General features: G+C 41.6%; 1 protein-coding gene across 1 annotated transcript in view; it reads right to left on the bottom strand.

Annotated features, from left to right (window-relative positions):
* The window catches only part of LOC126191585 (dolichyldiphosphatase 1-like), a 61,190-nt gene that overhangs the window by 8,769 nt on the left and 29,078 nt on the right, over positions 1–23,343 (bottom strand). The window contains exon 2 of the mRNA XM_049932521.1: positions 3,212–3,312. Coding sequence (XP_049788478.1) covers positions 3,212–3,312 — 101 coding nt within the window. The remainder of the gene's footprint in view (positions 1–3,211; positions 3,313–23,343) is intronic.

The raw sequence follows: 23,343 nt of genomic DNA, 5'->3' as shown, positions 1-23,343 counted from the left end.
GCAGATTAAAACTGTGTGCCCGACCGAGACTCGAACTCAGGACCTTTGCCTTTCGCGGGCAAGTGCTCTACCATCTCAGCTACCGAAGCACGACTCACGCCCGGTACTCACAGCTTTATTTCTGCCAGTACCTCGTCTCCTACCTTCCAAACTTTACAGAAGCTCTCCTGCGAACCTGCAGAACTAGCACTCCTGAAAGAAAGGATATTGCAGAGACATGGCTTCGCCACAGCCTGGGGGATGTTTCCAGAATGAGATTTTCACTCTGCATAGGAGTGTGCACTGATATGAAACTTCCTGGCAGATTAAAACTGTGTGCCCGACCGAGACTCGAACTCTGGACCTTTGCCTTTCGCGGGCAAGTGCTTGCACGCGAAAGGCAAAGGTCCCGAGTTCGAGTCTCGGTCGGGCACACAGTTTTAATCTGCCAGGAAGTTTCATATCAGCGCACACTCTGCTGCAGAGTGAAAATCTCAATCTGGAATAATCATACAGGCACTATGCTTATCTTCACGAAATACTGAAGTTGTTATGTTTAACAGCTATCATCATTTGCACCACACTGGGTAAATGTGAGAGACAAAACCTCTGCAATGGTACTCTGACACACGTATTCTTTTCACGAGTACAAAATTCCATGGACATTGAACATTTCTGAAAGAAGAGTTTAATGGAATGTTTGTCATAACACAAAAATTAATTATTATGACACTCTTCCAAACAATGTCCTATTCTAGCTGAGAAAACATTCCCCTTACTGAACCTGAAAATAGCATCATTGTCCACCTACTGTTTTTGTAGACAGTAGATATCAGGGTACACTAATATTCATGTTAATATGGAATTTAATGGAAGGATGAATTCTATGAAATAATGGTGTGTTTTCTTACTTACATCAAAAGATAAATTCACTGGAGAAAACTACAAAATTGCAAAGGGGCAATGGTAGGACAATAATTACCTTTAGGAGGAGAACTTCTGAGTGCTGCTCAGATGCACATATTGAAGTATAAGAAATATCCCAGCATCTGAAATTGTTAGTTCATTCCTCACAAAGGAAAGGCTTATAGATTAGGGAAAATTAGAAAGTAAGGGTACTTTATTCCAGTCCCAGTATGACAGTGAGACACTTGACATGACGATGATGGGAAACAAAGATTAAGACGGAGGCATCAGATAGAGAGGAGGTCAACGACAGATTGTTGGTTTGCACTGTGCCAGCTTCAGTATCATATACAAGATTCACCTTAAAACAATATATTTGCAAACAACAAAAATGGCTAACTTGCATGTCTTCCTTCTACTGATATAGGCAAAGGAAACTGAACATGTGTTTTGAGTTTTGTACATTGCAAAGTCAACTCTACCAGGCATAAATAATGAAAATTTAAAAGCACCATAAATATAATCAATGTTACAGTTACTTTCACGATGATGATTGAGGAGCAACATACCAGAAAAATCGTAACTGTTTTTCAGGTCATGTATGTGCAGAAGAACACTGAACAACATGTGGGCAACAACTACACTATGGTTTAATATTTTGGATGATTAAAATTGCTGATAAAGACATCATATGTCAAAAACCCTCCAATTTCTGCTGGTTCATGTTTGACAAGATGGCAAAAACAAAATAAATGATTCATTTAAATACTCCTTTTTTACCAACAACCACCACACACCGCAGGTATAAAAATGTTCTAGTTGCTATTGCACAATGAAACAAAATCATAAGATAGTTGACGGTAACAGCAACTGCTAGACTATAATAAGGCCACTTGGGTTTAATTATTAGATTGCGAACACCTGAGCCATAGCCTAACCAGTGTCTTATTCTCATCATCTAGTCCTTTCCTGTTCCTTTTTTCCTCAGTTTTCTCTCCATTTGGCTTGGTCGTGTCACTTACAACTCACTCTTTACTTTATTTTTGCAGTGCATTTTTAATTTCTTGACCATCCCATCTGGCTTCATCTTTTGAGCCCAATTATACTTCCCTTAATAATGACTTCACAAGCATTTTAAAGGTGTTACCACTTTGCAGCAGAATATACTGCAATTAAAGATACTGGCAGACTACAACTGTATGCAAAACCAGTACTCAAAACCTGGACCTATCTTGTGTATTGTGTATTAAACCGAGGACCTAGAAGCGATGGAGAGGCTTCGTCCCACCGTAACCCTCAGTGGTTCACAACCCTACAATGGGCCACAGCCGCCCATCCACCTCACCGCCGCCCCACACTGAACCCAGGATTATTGTGCGGTTCGCCCCCAGTGGACCCCCCCCCCCCCCCCTCCCACATACACACACAGGTGAACATAATATGCTTGATTTCAGTGGCTGCTTCACAACCCATGCCATCAGGATCCTCCCCTCCACCGTCATCTTTTCTGAACTGCGCAGATGGAAGTTATACTTACAACACATTTTCTGCACCCGAAATTAGCCTGGCCTCAATATATTGTAACATTCTGTTCCCACACCCTTGACCTAACAGTTTCATCCCCATCTGTTCTATCACCTCCTCCCACATCACATCCACTCACCCTCACTGTGCTCTGCACTCTGTCAACACACACACACCAGTCTTTTCCCCTTACCTGGTCCTTTCCTTTTCTGCTACCCATCTCCCCTCCCTCGCTCTCCCGCAGCCTCCTGATGCTATACCTGGCAATCTTGTCCCGCTGCCACCTAGTCCTTGCACACTACACCTGACAGTGCTCTTCTCCACCCTCATCTGTATCCTGCTATCACTCCCCACTCTCCAGCCTCCTCCAGACTGCTGCTTTTGTTCAATGCAACAGCTGCAATCTGGACAGAGTGGCTAGAGATAGTGATCGCGCGAGCGCGCACGCGCGCTTGTGCGTGTGTGTGTGTGTGTGTTTTCTTTTCTGAAGAAGGCTTTGGTCAAAAGCTCCTCATGTAATAGTCTTTTTGTTGTATCTGTCTGGAACCCAATGTGTCATCTTTATGATGAGTAACAATCTACCCTTTACATAATATTATTTACTAGCTACAACAGTTTGGATCTTTGCCATAGCAGAATGTAAGAGACCCACATCACATCTGATTCTTTTTCTTGGCGGAACAACTTTGGAGCATTATTTCACTACTCAGACTCAACTTTAATTTTTGCAGTTCCAGTATCTTATTTTTGCATATTTTAAACATTTTGTTGGTCACAACTAAATCTATAACAAAAATCTTACCGTGTGCAAATCTCTCCTGAAGAGAATGAGAGCAACAAAACCAGATATGATTCCAAATGGTAGAAGACTTGAAAGGGCTAAAAATTTACCCAGCCAATCACCTGGAAAAGAAAGAGACAATGTTAACATAAAATTACTGCACAAGTACATGAACAATCTTACTTACTAGAACCATTTCTGTCGTTATAAGGATGACATAGCAAAAGAAAACAAAAACTATGGCATGAAATGACTAAATCACGTTTAGAGTTCAGTTCTGTGATAATATCAAGAAGCAACAACAGAACATAAACGGAGTTAATATGTACGAAATAGTCTCAGATATTTGGCACAATACTATGTGATAGAAAGATCATGATGTGATCTCAGAGCATATGGAAATAAGCAGTCGGAATATCTGCGGAGCACTGTAGATGAAAGTGACCTTTTAAAAATAGAGCTACTTTGGCAACTTCTTGTGTTACAGTAACAACAAACCGTAAGTCATTCAGTTATTCTTCTTAGGCATTTAAGCAAATAAGTAAGATTGTGATCTGGTATCACATTCATAATGAAATGATTAGCGATGTAGCATAGGTAATGACACTCATTAATTTGGACAGTGTGTCACTAAGGTGGTCTTAACATGCTTCCTTTGTTGTTCATCAACCAGTCATCAACATATTTCACTATGCAACACATTTATACCAACCACATCTCTCTTCTGTCACAGAGTGTTTCACACACACCACACACTGCACAAACACCTAAAACTGAACAAGATTAGTTGAAAAATAGGTTTGAGCCTCAGATCAACATACAGTTTTAATCTGTCAGTCTGATGTGTGCAGCAGTTTCATGAGTGTTGTATGTAGAAAATGACAGTAAACTGATACACTTAAGCCCGATGGCAGAAGTACAGTTCCTAGAAGATGATTAACAACCCTTCCAGAGCCAAAGTACATGCTAAATCTCTGCCAGTGAGATATAGAAGCAAACAAGTGAGAGTTTTACAACTGATAAAATAAAATAAAAAATAAAAATAAAAATAAACTGCATGCATAAAGTAGGCTTCACTCATGAGTAATGTGTGCGTAACGAAGTATCATTACAACAATGGAAATTCCTGGATGAAACTGCTGTGACAGTGCCACGACATTTAACAGTGCCGCCACGACAGTACGCGCAAACGGCGATAGAGGCGCTCCGCAACTCGGCTGAGCGCGGGAGCGCCACCTAGCTACGAACGGCGCCGGCCACATGTCACGGCACGGCAGTCGAATGAGAGAGACTGAGTTGTTATCATGTAACCAGCTATTGTTTCTAAGTTTGAATATCCACACAATTATTGGTGATTAAAGGTTATAACAGAAACCACTCACCTATGGCTGACTCATGTGTGGTGCACAAAATTACTCAACAGAATACAGTATTTGCACTAGCTTTCGAGCTCTTGCTCTTGCTAGAGAAAGTGCAAGAGCTCAAAAGCCAGGGCAAATACAGTATTCTGTTGGGTGTTTCTATGCACCACACATCAGTCAGCTTAAGGTGAGTGGTTGCCTTTCTTTTCTTTCTTTCTTCCTTTCTTTCTTTTTTACATATTATTTCATCCAGGAAGTATCATAAGTATTTTGTCACAGAGACTGCTGTTTACGCAACTCTTAAAGATTGTATTGCAGTACAATGCAAATGGTTACATGGTCTGTGTACACAGTACATGCCACTATACGGATCAACTGAAGTTTGCTGAATCACCAGTCTGATTTGATCCTTGATGTAACTGTGTTGTGTTGTGTGGCATTATGGTTGTGCAGCACATCTGAAATGGTTCACATTTGCAGAGGGAATGTTGAAGTGTATGATGGTACTCTCAAATGTGGGATGTTTATGTTTCAAAATTGTTTGTGAGTGAAGCTAGTGATTCACTGGATTACTTTGTTGCAGTTTGCAAGAAAAATATTGGAAGTGTCTGAGGTGGTTTGCTAGTGAGTTAGTTTGATTTAAATTTTTTTTGGAGCATTGTTCCACAAAAACAGCCATTTATTCTAATACTGTAACTTATTTAATAAAAAAAGTCTCGATCGCATTGACGTTTTTATGTTTTAGATGACCAGTTTCACTCTTCTATAAGCCCATCAGATCTACATTCCTTGATGAGTATAGCTCTCTGGCAGACTCTCTGGCGTCGAGCAGGTCCGTACGAGCAGACACAGAGAACACAGCAATTTTCTCCATGCCTGCACGGACCTGCTTAACGTCATAGATTCTTGCAGTCATCAAGGAATGTAGCTCTGATGATGGTCTTATAGAAGATGAAAACCAGTCATCTAGATGTTGGCAATTATGAGAACAGATTAATTTTTGGATTTGGAATTATTAGTGCTTTGCATTGTTTATGGTTGGATATTCAATTTATATATAATTTTTTGTTAGTTACAGATATAATAGCAAAGTTTACAAGTAGGCTGTGGGGAACAACATGCTGATCACAATCATATTTGTACAGTTGTTCAGTCTAACTGCCGAATAAGTGAAATATCACGTTTGTGGAGAAAGTCTGAGACTGACCAAAGTTGGATAGACCATGGCGAGGTAGGCGGGGAAAACATATGATGTTCTATGTGGAAGGGTTCATGGTTTGAGAAGTCTATGCTGACCATTCAAGAGATCATGTTGATGACATACTAGGATCATTTAGTGCATGTACAACCATTACAGTGGTGTGATCAAGTTGAAATTTGTGTCGGTTGTGAGTGAGACTTTAAATACGCTGGTCGTATATGTGTTTGCTGGTTCATGTGGCTGCATCAAGAGCAATTCAATTTTAAAGTGGAAGCTTAAACCAAATCAGGTTGGCCTACACATAGTGACCAGCATTTCTACATAAAAATCTAATCCTTATGTGGAAGCATGTGATTCCTGAAGTGGGGCAGCAGCTTTTTCAGTTGTTGCAGGGGCAACAGTCTGGATGATTGACGGAAGTGGCTTGTAACATCAACCAAAACGGCCTTGCTGAGCTGGTATTGTGAATGGCTGAAAGCAAGGGTAAACTACAGACGTCACTTTTCCCGAGCGCATGCATCTCTAATGTACGGTTAAGTGATAATGGCATCCTCTTGAGTAAACTATTCCGGAGATAAAATAGTCTCCCATTAGGATCTCCAAGCAGGGACTACTCAAGAAGAATGTCATCTACAGGAGAAACAGAACTGGCATTTTATGGATCGAAGCACGGAATATTAGATCCCTTAATCGGGCAGGTACGTTACAAAATTTAAAAAGGGAAATGGATACGTTAATTTAGATATTAAGGAATTCGTGAAGTTTGCTGGCAGGAGGAACAGGAGTTCTGATCAGGTGAATACAGGGTTATAAATACTAAATCAAATAGGGGTAATGAAGGGGAGCGTTTAATAATGAATAAGCAAACAGGAATTTGGGTAAGCTACTATGAACAGCATAGTGAACACATTATCATAACCAAAATAGACATGAAGCCCATGACTACCACAACATTACATGTTACATGTCAACTATCTCTGCAGATGAAGAGATTGAAGAAATGTATGAGGAGATAAAAAAAATTCAGATAGTTAAAGGAGACAAAAATTGTGATGGAGAGCTGGAACTCAACAGTAGGTAGTAGGTGACTATGGATGGGGGAAAGGAATGGAAGAAGAAGTCATCTGGTAGAATTTTGTGCAGAGCATAATTTAATCATCACTAATACTGTACTTGGTTTGAGAATCATAAAAGAAGGTTGTATACATGGAAGAGACCTGGAGACACCAGAAGGCTTCAGATTGGTTATATAATGATAAGACAGAGATTTAGAAACCAGTTTTTAAATTGTAAGACATTTACAGGAGCAGATGTGGAATCTGACCACAATTTGTTGGTTAACAACAGTAGATTAAAACTTAATAAACTGGAAAAAGATAGGAAATTAAGAGATGGGGCCTGGATAAGTTGAAAGAACCAGAAGTTGTTGACAGTTTCAGAGGGAACAATAGGCAACAGCTAGTTGGCGAAAGAAATACAGTAGAAATGAATGAGTAGCTTTATGAGATGAAACAATGAAGGTAGCAAAGGATCAAATAGGTAAAAAGACAAGGTTTAGTAGAAATCCTTGGATAACACAAGATATATTGAATTTAATTGATGAAAGGAGAAAATATAAAAATGCACCAAATGATTCAAAAACGAGACTGACAGCAAGTGGAAAATGGCTAAGCAGGAATGGCTAGATGACAAAAGTAAGGATTTACAAGCATATTTCACAAGGGGAAAATTAGAGAGGCCTTTGGGGAACAGAGAAGCAGCTGTACATCAAGAGCTCAGATGGGAAACCAGTACTAACAAAGGAAGGGAAAGCTGAAAGGTGGAAGGAGTATTGCAGAGGATCTATACAAGGGAGATAAACTAGAAGGCAAGATTATAGAAAGGGAAGTGGACATAGATGAAGATGAGATGGGAGATATGATACTGCAAGAATTTGATAAAGCTCTGAAAGACATAAGTCGAAACAAGGCCCTAGGAGAAGCAGATATTCGGTCAGAACTGATGATAGCCTTGGGAGAATGAGCCATGACAAACTCTTCCATCTTGCATGCAAGATGTATGAGACATGCGAAACACCCTCAGACTTTAAGAACAATGTAATAATTCCCTTTCCAACAAAAGCAGTTCCTGATCTGTGGAAATTACTAGATAGGTTGAAATTACTGAACTATCAGTTTAATCAGTCAAGGTTGCAAAATACAAACATGGATTATTCGCAGAAGAGTAGACAAACTGGTTGAAGCTGACCTCGGAGAAGATCAGTCTGGATTCTGGAGAAATATAGGAACATGCGTGGCAATACTGACCCTATGACTTACCTAAGTAGATAGGGTAAGGAAAGGTAAACCAACATTTATAGCATTTGTAGACTAAGACAAAGCTTTTGACAATGTTGACTAGAATACTCCTTTGAAATTCTGAACGTAACAGAGGTAAAATACAGGGAGCAAAAGGCTATGTACAACATGTACACAAACCAGATAGCAGAGTCGAGGGACAGGAAAGGGAAGCAGTGGTTGAGAAGGGAATGTACAGGGTTTTAGCCTACCCTCAAAGTTATTCAATCTGCACACTGAACAAGCAGTAAAGGAATTTGTAGTAGGAATTAAAGTTAAGGGAAAATAAATAAAAACCTCGATGTTTGCTGATGACATTGCAATCCTGCAGAGACTGCAAAGGACTTGGAGGAGCACCTGAACAGGACACACATTGTCTTGAAAGGAGGATATAAGTCGGACATCAGCAAAAGCAAAACAAGTCTAATGAAATGTAGTCAACCATTTGACAGGATTTAGAAGCATATTTCACAAGGGGAAAATTAGAGAGGCCTTTGGGGAACAGAGAAGCAGCTGTACATCAAGAGCTCAGATGACAATCTGATGTGCCTCAAAATAATGTTTTATGTAGATGAAGGAAAGCTACATCGATCTCCGGTGTTAATTTCTCAGTAAAACTTTTACTTTTCAGGTTAAAAATTTAAAAAAAAAAAGCTTCTGGGATTTATGTTTGTTCCTTGCAATGCAGTCTTTTTCACCTGATTTTGAGTAAACTATTTCGTAAAATACAGTCATTTTTCTGCATCTTATAGTCTGATGTCACAGCTTGATAACAAACTGGTTTTGTTTTCATTATTGCCCAAAGATATTGTGACACTTCGAAGTAAAGTAAAACATTGCACATGGTTTTAAAAGTCTGCAATGCAAAATGGTGTAGCTGGTCAGTTTACATTTGATGTGAAATATAGCAAACACATCAAAATTGCTTTTGGCAGTCAAATGAGAGTCATAACTACTTCATTTCTCGAGAAAATATGTGAGGTATATTGGAGGTTGTCTGTAATGAGCATTGCAGCCATGCAACCCACACCATGCTATTGCCACCACCTACGCGGAATGCGGAGCTGCCTCGTTTATGTTTGCTGCTGATACAAGCTGAAGCTAGAAAAGAAAAACTTACTGAAATGGAAAGACAACAGGAATCATCAGCTGATGATGCTGACTGGACATTTTTTCAGTCAAAGCACCCTGATTTCAGGAATCTTTGTAACAGGCAAACAAAGAGTTCTGAAAGCTAAATTCATGTTACTTCTGCACGAGCAGCTGGATAAACCAAAGGTGGACACCACTATTCTGCGTATCATCATGGGCTTCTTACATTTATTCAAAAAATCTCCAGAAATGTTTCTTCTGAGTACTCATCAAACTGAATCTATACTACTCAGAAAAACTGAACAGTTTTAGAAATACTGTCCTAACTTTATCAGTCTGTAACCATTATTTATGTAATTACCACACTGAATGAAGAACCATACTGGGTGGTCTTATAAAAAATAAACTTCTGACGGTGTTACTTTTAATGTCATTCACAAACTTACATTACTGTAGCTTGTTTCTGAGCACGAAAAATAGCAAGTAGAAAATCTGAGTCCAGCTTTGTCAGAGTAGCTAACACCAGTTACTCAAGAAAGTGGAACCTGTATGGATTCATTCTGTAGAATCCACAGAATTTGTGTTTGTGTTTGGAGATCTCATGAGAAACAACAGCTAAACCAAGGCTGATATTTATGGCATTGTAGGGGTGCTCCCAAAGCTTCTTTTTCTTTTTTAGTTTTTGAGGTTTAAATAATGAAAGTCACAATAATGTCCTCTCAGAAGAACACATGAATGCAACTAAAACTGAAATGTGATTCATGCTGTCTGTTGCTTATAGTATGGCAAGTCCCATTGTGCATTGTATCGTATATTGTACCATTCCACTGGGAACATAAACTGTAATGCATGAGCATGCTGCCCCTATCCCGTGAATGCATTCCTCCAGGAGGCAGGAATCCAACAGATGGAATGGTCTACACAGTACCCGCTGACATGACCCCAACTATGCACGTTTGGGACCAGATGAAACTTGCAGTGCATCATTGCAGGAACCCACCTGGCACACTGGATTACCTCAGGAGGGGCATGTCGAAAAATGAGAAAGGCTACACCACCACATCCGTATCATCTTGTGGACAGCACACCAAAGAAAATACATGTATGTTGCAATGAATGTGGTGGATCATTGTAGTGTTGAATGTTACCAAACAGCAGATTTTGCTTTCACAGATGTGAAAGACTTTATGTTAGTTATTGTTTAATTTAATTGTAAAGTTACCTGTTCCCATTGAAGCTAGGCTTTCTCAGACATGCAGTTAGTGCAAAACTTTTTTTTTCTTCAGTTTAGCTTACAAAGCTTGCCTTAGAAAATTACATGTTTCCATTTTCACACAGATAACCATGAACCTGCTGCGTCAACTATTCCATAGTGTTTTAACTTTTGCAAGAGAATATCTTGATTCACTCAAGCAAAAGCCTTAACAAAGAAATCTGACATTAGGGTAGAACTGCCTTCAGTGATGAGTTCCCCTTCAAATTGAGGCCCAATGACCAGCGAAAACATGTCTGGAGAAACCCCAGGCAGGTGATGGTCTGGAGTGCCATTTCATTGTAATTTCTTATCAGTACCCCTTTGGTTTTCATCCATGGCATCCTTGGCAGCACAGCAGTACATCGACAATTTTCTACACCGTGTTATGCTGCCCTTTATCGCAAATCACATTTGACTTACATTTCACAAAGATAATGCCCACCCACAAATGGCGGAATTTCTACTGCCTGTTATCATGCTTGCCAAACCCTACCTTGACCAGCAAGTTCATCAGATCTCCCCCCAACTGAGAATATCTGGCGCATTATGGGCCAAGTCCTCCAATCAGCTCGAGAGTTTTACAATCTAATGCACTAATTGGACAGAATTTGGCAGCACGCTATCCGTCAGGGGGACATCCAATATTTCTGGTAATCAAGGCCAAGCTGAATATCTGCTTTCATAAGGGCCATAACTGCTTACATAAGGGCCAGAGGTAGACCAACACATTATTAACTTGCTCAATTTGTGAAGTTCTTTCTCTTGAATAATCATCCTATTTTACTAAACTTGTAATCATTTGTTGGTCTCTACATGTACATCACATCTACTGATTTCCATTCCATTCGGATAATTCCTGCGCGGGATGTTGCTTCTTTGTCTTAGAGTGTATAATATAAATTGTAATTTCACTGCCCAATAGGTCTCCTCAGTTTTGTATGATATTCTGATGTCATCTGTTTCCTGAGTTTAAAATCAATTTATCTGACTTGGTTTAATTTTTTATAAGATTCGCATTCACAAAATATGGATAATAGAAAGATAAATTATATTTTCAAAGGTAATAGCAAATTAATTATATTTTGAAGTAGGTAGAGTGGACTGCTAATATCTTTCTCTTCACTTTACAAATAATTCTGAACTTTTACTATCAGTCCCCCCAGTCGTGGGCACCTGCAGGGGAAGGGACAAGGGGGCAGTTATTCCTAGAGATAATTCATTGCGTTTACAAATATGATAAAATTATGTAATGTGACAAACATATTAAAGTGAGTTATAAAATGAACTAGAATAATGAAAAAGTCTGAAGAATGTTCAAACTGAAGTTACCAAAAGCATAATTAATTTAAAATCACTACACTGTTCTTTAAGAAATCTCATTCTTTACATATGTATGAAAATTGTTCTCTAACCATCTTAAAGCTACTGCAGTGTATGACGGTCAGAATTCAGAGGTTCTCGGAAGTGAAGAAACATCTACTGACCAACAAATTGTACCTGTAGATAGAAAACTTTTCAATATTTGCTGATACCAAAGAGGAGAGAGAGAGAGAGAGAGAGAGAGAGAGAGAGAGAGAGAGTGTGTGTGTGTGTGTGTGTGTGTGTGTGTGTGTGTGTGGTTTGGGAATATCACTGGCGTCCAACGAGGAGGTTATCAGTGCCCTAACAACGATTAAAATAAATGAATGTGGATAAGAATGATAACTGTCGTACACGCATGCACAGGAAATGACCACACAATTACTCTATCGTACAGGCACTCCCACATGCACTAAAACCAATGAGGCGGCGAGATAGCAAATCAAGAAATTAAAACAGAGGGAAAACAAAACACAAAAGAGTAAAAGAACAGCATAGGGAAATGTGACTGGCTGACCACTTACAAAAAACTTGAGTGAGCCAGCCACCCTGTCGACACATTAAAAACACCTCCCCAAAATCTTGTTAAAAACGTGGGACAATTCACAAAACTTTAAAACGCGAACCACATTTGTTTGATCATTGCATAAAATAGACTGCAGATCCGCTGGCGAATCCGCTGCAGTCCGCTGGTCAGCAAATAAAATGTGGTGTACCGTGATCTGCACACCACAAGCACCACACATCAGAGGGTCCTCTCGCCGGAGTAAAAATCCGTGCGTCATAGGGCTGAGGCCAATGCAAAGACGAGTACGGAGGGGCTCATCCCATCGACGTGGCTGGAAGGAAGTATGCCACGGCCGAGTTGTGGGCTTGACAACGTGGGGCTTGTTGTCAGTCACTTCTAGCCACTCATGTTCCCAGCGACACAGGATTTTATACAACAGTGAGGTGAGGGCATGAAGAGGAATACCACACTGAAAGACCTGACGGTCACGACACGCCTCCTTGGCTGCTCGATCAGCCATTTCATTCCCCAGAATCCCCATGTGCCCTGGTACCCAGTAGAAAGACACCTCCTTCCCCAGTCACTGTAGTTAAAGGAGGGCTTCCTGGATAGTCTGGGTTACTTTAGGATAGTCTGGGTTACTTTATCTGCTGGGTACAAACACTGGAGAGAGTAAAGGGCGCTCCAAGAATCTGAACAGACGAGAAATCTAACACTGGGAGACTGTCTCATCTGCTCCAGTGCCCGCAAGATTGCATATAATTCTGTGTCAATGATGGTAAATTGGGGAGGCAGTCTGACCTTGAGGACACGATCCGGGAAGGCAACAGAGCAACCAACGGAGTCATCCTGCTTAGACCCATCCGTAAAAACAGCTACATGGTCATGGTGCTCAGATAAAATAGCAGAAAAGACCACAGTAAAAACGGAAGCAGGAGTGCTATCTCTCCTGTACCACATCAAATCTACAATCACTCTGGGCTGCTCCAGTAACCAGGGTGGCAAACGGTTAAAACTCTGGACTTGGGGCCCCACTGCTGCCACACCGGGTGACTACAGCATATACTACACAGGGATCCGAAATGGCATCATGGCAAATGGACGGTTGGAAAAAAGGCGCTCCAAATGTGGACAAACAACAGTATGGTGTGCAGGTGAAGTTGGATCTGTGAGGATCTCACATGCTTGGCTCACCATGAGCAGCTGGCGCCGGATAGTAAGTGGCAGTTCCCCCGCCTCAGCACAGAGGCTGGGTATGGGACTGGTCCGATAAGTGCCAGTGGCCAGCCGAATTCCCTCATGGTGGACAGCATCAAGGATCCGCAAAGAAGAGGGCCTCACTGACCCATACACCGTGCACCCATAGTCCAGCCGCGAGCGCACAAAAGCCTGATAAAACTGGAGGAGACGTGCCCAGTCCACTCCCTAAGATCCGTGGCTAAGGCACTTGAGAATATTCAGCACCTTCAGGGTTCGGGCTTTTACGTCTCGCAGGTGTGGCAACCACGACAATCTGGATTCAAAAATGAGGCCCAGAAACTGCACTGTGTCTCTAAAATGTAGGATGGTATCCCACATCCTCAAGGCATGCAACGTAAAAAGACAACGAGAGCGATTAAAAGGAACACACACACACACACACACACACACACACACACACACACTTATCAGCAGAAAGCCGAAAAGCCTTCTTTGCAGCCCACTCCTCTAGCCACCACACTTTAAGTTGCAACTGACGACTCGCCGTTGCAACACTGGAGGAGGAGCAGAAAACAGCAAAATCGTCCACAAATAATGAACACTGTACAGGACCCCTTACTGTAGATGTAATACTGTTGATGGCAATGGCCAAGAGAGTAACGCTTAGAACACTGCCCTGAGGGACACCATTCTCCAGCTCAAATCGATCAGAGAGTGTGGCACCAACTCGGGTCCGAAAAAAACGCCGAGACAAGAAAGACCGAATGAAAATGGGGAGGTGCCCACGAAACCCCTACTCATGCAGTTGCGCGAGTATACAGTGTCTCCAGGTATTATCGTATGCCTTACTTATATCGAAGAAAATGCCAATATGGCGATGTTTACGGAGGAAAGCCTTCTGAGTAACCGCCCCCAGGAGGGTCAGGTTGTCGACTGTGGTCCGATTGGGCGGAATCCACTCTGAGAGCAGCTAAGGAGTTGCCTGGTCTCCAAGGATAGCACTTCGAAATTTTCATTTAGTTTCAAAAACTAATCTACAAAATCGGCACGTGAATATCGATATTTACATTCCTGAATAACATTGTTGCGTTATTTCTAGATGCACGTGCAACGCCCGTTCTTTTCTACATTATAAGTGTTAATTATCGTGTCATAAATGGATGTTAGACAATAACAATGGAAAAAACGCAAAAAAATCTTAAAAATGACATCATCGTCGAAACATTAAATGAAGAAAGACGCAAAATTTAATTTACATTCTATTCCCACGATATTCGCGATGTTAGTAATAGTCGACAACGTGCAGCTCTTACGGACAGAAAGATTACACGCCAACATACTCCAGGCATTACTAAACGGCTATAAGAAAACAAATGAAATAGCCGATCAACTAAGTGCTGGAACAAGTACGTGTACACGGTCGTTTAAGGACACCCACGATGGGAGTTCCATATTGAAAATCACTATGCTTACATGCGACACATCTTCCGAAAGACGAAAACCGGATTTCGGAAACCGGTTTTCGCTGTCGTGTTTACATGTTAAGGTCTGAAGCGGATTTGCTAGCCCAGTTAAATATGGCGCCTGTAAAACAGCTGTTGCAGTGTATGATTTAGTCAACACAAATGCTGTTTCCCTTCAGTTAGTCGAGGTATAAACAGCTTGAGTCTACTTGTCCATTCACAGTATGAAAAACCACTCCGTCCATATTAGCCGAAAATTTTTAGAACCAAACACAACTTGACAGCCCAAGCAAGTTCCAAAGTCTGTTGCGTTTACATGGGGATGAAAATCAATTGCGGAATTGGAAACCCGGCAACCACAAGCGGATTTCCAGAACCGATATTGAAGTGTTTACATGACCACTCAAAATCGGTATTGGGAAATTGGTTTACGAAATCCGGTTTTGGGAGCCCCATATAAACGGGGTGATGTCTCCATCCCTGTTCTCACGTCACTTCGTTTCATAAACATCAAAAGGCTACTGTTCAAGAAACCAGTTGTACGAAAAACCGCTCTACAGACGCTTACACCAAATTTAGATACTGGTTAGCAACTGTAAAGCGATAATTTCAAGTATCATAATTAATGTGTTATATTTGTTTCCAGTTGCTGAATGTATGTACATGTTCTGTGCGTTCTGTACTTAGTAGAAGTAGGAAGTCGCCTTTCGTTGGAACTATTTTCAACCTATGCGCTCATTGAGTAATTGTTGTGCAGTAAGCCTCATTTAGTTAATTTCAAAATTACTTCAGTAAATGAGTATAATGTTTTCGCATGAACGTGTCTGTAATGCACTTTCAATGACACTCAGCTGACGGGTACGTTTTGATAGTGTTGTCGGCAGTGAACGAAGTTACTATTCAATTTCTCCATAGTCAAGAAACAAGTGGCTTTTAAGTAAGCAGTAGCGGCAAGAGGGCCAACTGGACAGCCCGTCAAAAACTGACCACAGATCAAGCATGAAAACAGGAACGTGCACTGCATTGAGGAGAGAGGGGGAAAAAAAGCAAAAAAGAAACAATGAACGGTCGAAGGACATAAGTGTAATGTAGAACTGCGTATAACAGCAATGGCGCCTTATGTGCGAGCCGTGTTTTATCTCCCTCGTGACAGTGTCTCCCCCCCCCCCCCTCTGTATTCAAATTTGTGTCTGTCATGGTGTAGCGTCCGTTTGTAACGGCGAGGTGTAAGGTAAGGACCTACAATGACAGTTGATTCTGCACTACTACTCTATTAGCAGCCGAAAGAAAGTGACATTTAATGATAGGGCGAAAAGGCAACCGATTCCTCCAGCGGAAAGCACGGCTAGTGTGTCATACACGGCAATAACGACAGTAAGTATGTCATACGATAGTAATCTCTTATCAACGTATGTAATTTTTTACGCCTGGTAGGTGAATGAGATATGCCTCCTTGCCCGATTTAGCCGTTCGTATGAATGTGAATGAGATCGTTACCAATGAAATGGTGAAACATAATAGTTTGTCACATAAGCTGCAACAAATGCTTGCAACAGTTTCACAATCACAGAGTTTTTCTGTACTCTGGCAAAACATATGTTTTTAACGGTTTTGAAATAGCGTTCCATTTTGAAAGTCTTGACTCTTGAATTCGTTTGTTGTTGCCCGTTTATTTATTATTTTCATTTCTGTGAGACGTCTATGTGGTATCTCGCCCGCTCTCACTATTCATCAAGTTTACTTGCGACGGTAACGTACTCTTACCACATGATTCATATTCTATAACCAATGTACAGTATGACAGTTGCCAAGGCTACAGAAAGAGAACAAACATTTCAGTGACCAGACGGACAGTTCATTATGATGTGAAAAGAAATAAAATAAAAATAAATAGGCTAACACGATGGAGTTTTGAACACGGCTCGTCCAGTTTACCCTACAGGGGAGTTGGATCGCCCTATCCCGATAATGTTAAATTTAGTGACTTCGTTTCCCGTATTTCAGGAACCACTGTAGCCGTTGACATGAAACTTTTACAGGGCATTAAACTATATGTTCTGAGTTTATTGAAATACAATAATTGATTTCAGCCACTGCTTTTGTAAATACAATTTTTTAATTACATGGTTAAAATTTTGTGTACTTTTTTGTTCGTTACCGCAAATAATTTTAATTACAAATAACATTATGTTCTTCTTTTAGCTCAGAAGACTTAGGATATGAATGTTATTACTCCCTAAAAATTTGAATACATACATTATCCTAAATAATTTTAATTATACATTACATGTTGTTCTTTTGGTTCAGTAGACACAGGATATGTATGTTATTACTCCCTGAAAACTAGAATACTCTACTCGAAGTGGTTTCTGAGATTTAGGGAAAAACGCAACAGAAAATATAAGTTTTCAGGAACGGCTTCTAAAGTCCCAAAAGACTAACTCACTTAATATATGCTTATTTTTTATCACCCAGAAGCACCCTGCACCATACTTTATCCTCTTGATCTTATTCCAAGTTTTTTCTTCTTTCTGGACTCCTTAGTGACCAACTGTGCTGCATACTCTGCTTTATCAATGCAAACCTCATCCATCCGCTCAAGTTCTCTGATGCACTTTGCCCCACGATTAATTCCCATATGCCGTAGCACTTTCACCCCACCAAAGTTTCCATCATTAAAAGTAATAACAACATCACTGACCCCCCACTTTAGTGTCTTCATTCCAACAAAAATATTTTTTGGTAAGCGAGCCCATATAAGATTATTGAACGAATCATTGGGATTTTGAGTCTGACCATGCAGACATTTCTTCAGTAATTCAGGATTCGCCAGGTATCTGTGAATAGGTTTTGTGATATCCATGACTGCTGCTGGGACGGAATGTTTATGGCTGTATCCACTGTTCTGAGTACTGGGCATTGCAGTAATCGCACCATGAATCAGGTCCAAGAGGGCAAAGGTCTGTACTGGTTTTTCATCAGGTGACAGTCTGTGGAAGAAGTTAGCCCATACTGCCTGCTTCATTTTCAACAAATCCTCAGTATTATTTCTAATGGCCATCCCATAATACTGCTGTAGTTCATCAATCATTTTGTCTGTCAGCTTGTCTCTTATGGTTTTACCATCAGAAAGTTTCTTTTCTCTCAAACTTTGTTTCAACTTCCTCAACCTGGCACCCATCCTCTTCTGCACATGACCAACGCACTCCAGTTTTGTGATAATCCTCTCACCACAAAGCTGAGTGGCTACTACACTGTTATATGCTTTTGAGTCTCCATCACCTAAGAACTTAGTGTAACACACTCCCCTTTCGTTCACACATCGACTAAAAATTTCAATAACTGCAGACGCTTCCATACCACCACTTGCTCCTTCATAATTTCAGGAGACTCCATCAAATGCCAACATTCAACAACACACGTCAGTAACACTCAAATAAGTCGATAGCGTAACAGACAATAATAATTTGTAGGGTTGATGATTAAAGGAGGATACGTGGTGTATAAACACATTCCATCATAGCTGACCTACAAGAGCGACTTAGAAAATTTTGGCGTGGTCTGAGAAACCACAACTCGTGAGTTACGGGTTTATAGTCAAACATCATGACCTCTTACCGACGACGTCACCATTGTCACAGTTGTCTCAATATTGCACTTGTTAAGCTGGGACCATTCACTGTTTCCATTTTGATATTTTTCACAGATCAGTACACCTTCTTCCTCTTTTCATGCTTGATCCTTGTTCAGTTTTTGACGAGCTATCTATTGGACCATCTTACCACTAAATCTGAGGGGGATGCGATGGGGAGTCTACCTTGTTGGAATTTTGGGCACTGCGAGGTGTAAACGCCTTGTGAATAGCGTGAAAAAAAACACTAACATTTGCAAGTTTTTTGTACCTCATAAACAAATTAAAACCGAAAACGAAACAAAAAATATACTTCCTCCGATGAAATATCACAAGAAAAGATTAGTTAAATTCAAAAATCTCAACAGTTTTATGTCATCCGCTATCTTAAAAGTTTGCGTGAGCAGCATGATATGTAGCTTAAACACAGATAGATTTGAAAATCCTTGTTGACGCAAAATGGGAGACATGCTACACACACGAAACTTTTAACGGTAGGAAAACAGTCGAAAGAATTGGGCTTACGACGTGAGAAATAGAGAATAATGTAATAGGCGGAAAAATATAAAACATGGGAATGTCGGACCCCCCCCCCCCCCCTTTCTCTCACCCTGACAGCCAGCTTGCAGACGAAGTACACTTTAAATAACAGTCCTCCTGTCTCGCAAAGGAGTCGTCGAAGTACGTGGAGCTGATGACGCGCCTAGAGAATGGTCAGGTACAGCCTTCTCACACATTTTTGTAAATAATACTGTCAATCACAACGAACACCGACACAAAATCATTTCCGGAGATGCAAGAAGACAGCCTACCTCAACCGATCACAGAGGGGCAAGACCGGTATTCTGTCACCATGTTTGTAACACTGAGGAGGTACTAGAAGTACACTGTAGAAAATAACAGGATAAAATTATGAGCGAATAACAATGCCCGTAAAATTTCTGAATCACATATGATGACCTTATTTCAGGTGTGGTACAACTCCAATTTTGTTCATTTCGAGATATCTGAGGCTTAAACATAATTGAGTATTTACAATGCAAACGGTAATCCCTTGCAAGAAGTGATGTACTGCAATATTTCAGCTATCTCAGTCAGACAACTGCCATCACTCAGTTATGTTTAAGACTCAATATATCGAAACTAACAAAATTGGAGGTGCACCAAAACTGAAATAAGGCCTTCATATGGGGAAAATGTTTTGCCCCTACTCATATGAAAACTGGCGTTTACCCTGATCTCAATTGCATATTTTTTATAGTATGGCTAGTTTCAATCTCCCTGTATCATCTTCAGATCTAAAAGAATGAACACTACGGGAAAGCGATATGTACATATTCAGATGGCGGTAATATCGCGCACACACGGTGTAAAAGGCCAGTGCATTGACTTGATTATGGCTGCCTGTCGTGAATTAACAGACTTTGAGCGCAGAATGGTAGTTGGAGCTAGACGCATGGGGCATTCCATTTCGGAAATCGTTAGTGAATTCAATTTTCCGAGATCCGCAGTGTCAAAAGCGAGCAGAGAATACAAAATTTCAGGCATTACCCCCTTACCACGGATAACGCAGTGGCCAACGGCCTTCACTTAGCCCTGAGTGCAGTATCGTTTGCGTAGAGTTGTCGGTGCTAAAATACAAGCAACAACGCGTGAAATAACTGCAGAAATCAATGTGGAACGTACGACGAACGTATCTGTTAGGACAGTATGGCGAAATTTGGCGTTAATGGATTAAGGCAGCAGACGATCGACGCGAATGCCTTTCGTAACAGCACGACATCGCCAGCAGCGCCTCTCCTGAGCTCGTGAACATATCGGTTGGCACCCAAACGACAAGAAAAAGGCGGCCTGGTCAGATGAGTCTCGATTTCAGTTGGTAAGAGCTGATGGTCGGGTTCGAGTGTGACGCAGGTCCCATGAAGCCGTGGACCCAACTTGTCAACAAGGCACTGTGCAAGTTGTTGGTGGCTCCGTAATGGTGTGGGCTGTGTCTACATGGAATGGACTGGGTCCTCTGGATGTTTGGCTACTTGGGAGACCATTTGGAGCCATTCATGGGCATAACAACGATGGATGACAATGCGCCATGTCACTCGGCCATAATTGTTCGCGATTGGTTTGAAGAGCATTCTGGACAATTCGAGCGAATGATTTGGCTACCCAGAACGCCCAATATGAATACCATCGAACATTTATGGGACAATCGAGAGGTCAGTCAGTGCACAACACTCGCAATTTTGGACGGCTGTAAAGGCAGCATGGCTCAATATTTCTGCAGGGGACTTCCAACGACTTCTGGTGTCCATGCCACGCCGAGTTACCGCATTACAGCGCGCAAAAGGAGGTCCGACACCATATTAGGAGATATCCCACAACGTTTGTCACCTCAGTGCAATATTAAATATTGTACTGACCATTATTTTACAAAACTTTGATAAGAATTGTACAACGTTTTTCTACTCTTTGTAAAACAGACGGTACATATTTAATTTTACCTTGAGATCTGAAGATGATCCAGAGAGATCAAAACCTAGTCATACTGTAAAAAATGTGCAATAGGGACTGAAAAATAAACTATATCAATTCAGCTGCAGAATTCTCTTGTGACGAATATGTCGGCTATAGTGAAAATTGTGCAAAGTCAGATGGTGAGAGACAGTTTTACTATACTGAACTTTAAAATTACTAATCAGCTGTTGCAAAATTAAATTTAATACGGACTGTTTACATCATAAAATAATCCCAAAGCAAGCAAAAGTGCAATACAGAAGAAAAGTGAAATTGTGTGGGTAAAAGGTATCAGGGATGCCTACAAGAAGAAGGGCATACTTCATGAAGAATTATACTTACTGCACTTAAAGGTACCTAAAACCTTATCTCCAGTACAGTGTGACAACTTATGTGTATATATAGATAATAGAGTGGATTGGTTGGTTTGGGGTATAAAAAGGACCGAACTACAGGTCATCAGTCCCTTTTTCCTGACGCAAGCAAGGCTCAAGGTACAAAAACACCCGAAGTACTTTTGAGAAAGTAAAAGGGGGGGGGGGAAGGAATGGGGAACCACACCTAAAAACAAAACAAATGGAACGAACAAAAAACGGGGAAAACATACACCACAAGAAAAAGTAAAAGAAGGCATTAAAACCATAGAGCAAATGGTCTGGGCTGGCTGATCACAATAATGAAAGAGGATGAGACAGCCACTCTGTCTACCGTAAAAAGACAAGAAGAGATGAACACACGTACGGAAAAGACGACCACCAAGACAAACAAAAGTAAAGAAAGTGCGACAGAGTTAAAATGGAGAGATGATGGCGGCCTCAGAGAGAAGGCTAAATGCCCAACCTTAGATAGTACGATAAAAATTCCCTGCACGAATAAAACGTAAAACTGAATCTGCTGTTGAGGCATTGTCGCCCAACACCGAAGGTAGGGTGCTGGAAAGGTTAAAAGACCGCCACAGAGGGGCTAAAAGTAGGCAGTCCAGAAAGATGTGGACGACAGTCATATGTGAGCCACAGTTACACAGAGGTAGGTCCTCCCGTCGGAGGAGGTAGCCATGCGTTAGCCACATATGGCCAATGCGGAGCTGGCAGAGAACCACAGAGTCCCTGCGAGAGCCCCGCATGGAGGTCTTCCACACATTCGTAGTCTCAATCGCACGCAGTTTGTTGTGCGTACAGAGATTACGCCATTCCATCTCCCAAAGCTGAAAAACCTTGCGGCGTAATAATGATCGCAGGTCAGTTACAGAGATTCCGATCTCCAGAAGCGGTTTCCGTGTAGCCTGTTTGGTCAACCTGTCGGCAAGTTCATTTCCGGGGATTCCGACATGGCCTGGGGTCCACACAAACACTATGGAACGACTGGACCATTCCAGGGCATAGATGGATGACGGGGGTAGCACTGGTCGGTAGCGTGTAGGCTGCCAAGGAGTCAGTACAGAGAAGAAACGACTTGCCACGGCATGAGCAGATGAGCTCGAGAGCACGAGAAATGGCCACCAGCTGTGCAGTGAAAACACTGCAGCCATCTGGCAAAGAGTGCTGTTAATATGTCCTCCATGAACATACGCGAAGCCAACATGACCATCACCCATAGAGCCCTCGGTGTAGACCGGTGGTCCCAGTACATGTCAAGAATCGAGAGGAAGTGACAGCAGAGAGCCGCGAGGTTAACTGAGTCCTTAGGACCATGTAAAAGGTCCAGGCGAAGCTTCGGCCTAGGTGTACACCATGAAGGTGTACGTGAATGGACCTCAAGTATAGGTGGTTAATGCAAGTACTCCACTACAGACAGAAGAGATCGGACGTGAACCGCAATTGTAAGCCCAGACCTGAGCCTCTGATGCGGGAGATAAACCGCCGTGGGTGGGAAAAGGAGACGGTAATTCAGATGCTCAGGAGAATTACGAATGTGTGCAATGTAACTGGCGAGCAGTTGTGCACGCCTAACCTTCAATGGAAGGTCTCCGGCCTCCACCAGGACACTGGTCACTGGGCTCGTCCTAAAAGCTCTCGTTGCCAGTCGAACGCCACAGTGGCGCAAGGGGTCGAGTAAACGCAATGCTGAGGGCGCCGCCGAACCATAAACAAGACTCCTGTAGTCAAGGCGGGATTGAACAAGGGCTCTGTAGAGCTGCGGCAGTTGAAAGTGATCTGCACCCCAGTTGGTGTTGCTCGGGCAGCGGCGGGAATTGTGGTGCTGCCAGCACTTCTGCTTCAGCTGACAAAGGTGAGGT

Source organism: Schistocerca cancellata, chromosome 6 (genome assembly GCF_023864275.1).
Source record: "Schistocerca cancellata isolate TAMUIC-IGC-003103 chromosome 6, iqSchCanc2.1, whole genome shotgun sequence".
NCBI classification, from domain to species: domain Eukaryota; kingdom Metazoa; phylum Arthropoda; class Insecta; order Orthoptera; family Acrididae; genus Schistocerca; species Schistocerca cancellata.
Note: the sequence above shows the minus strand (reverse complement) of the source record. Positions and strands in the feature narration are given on the sequence as shown.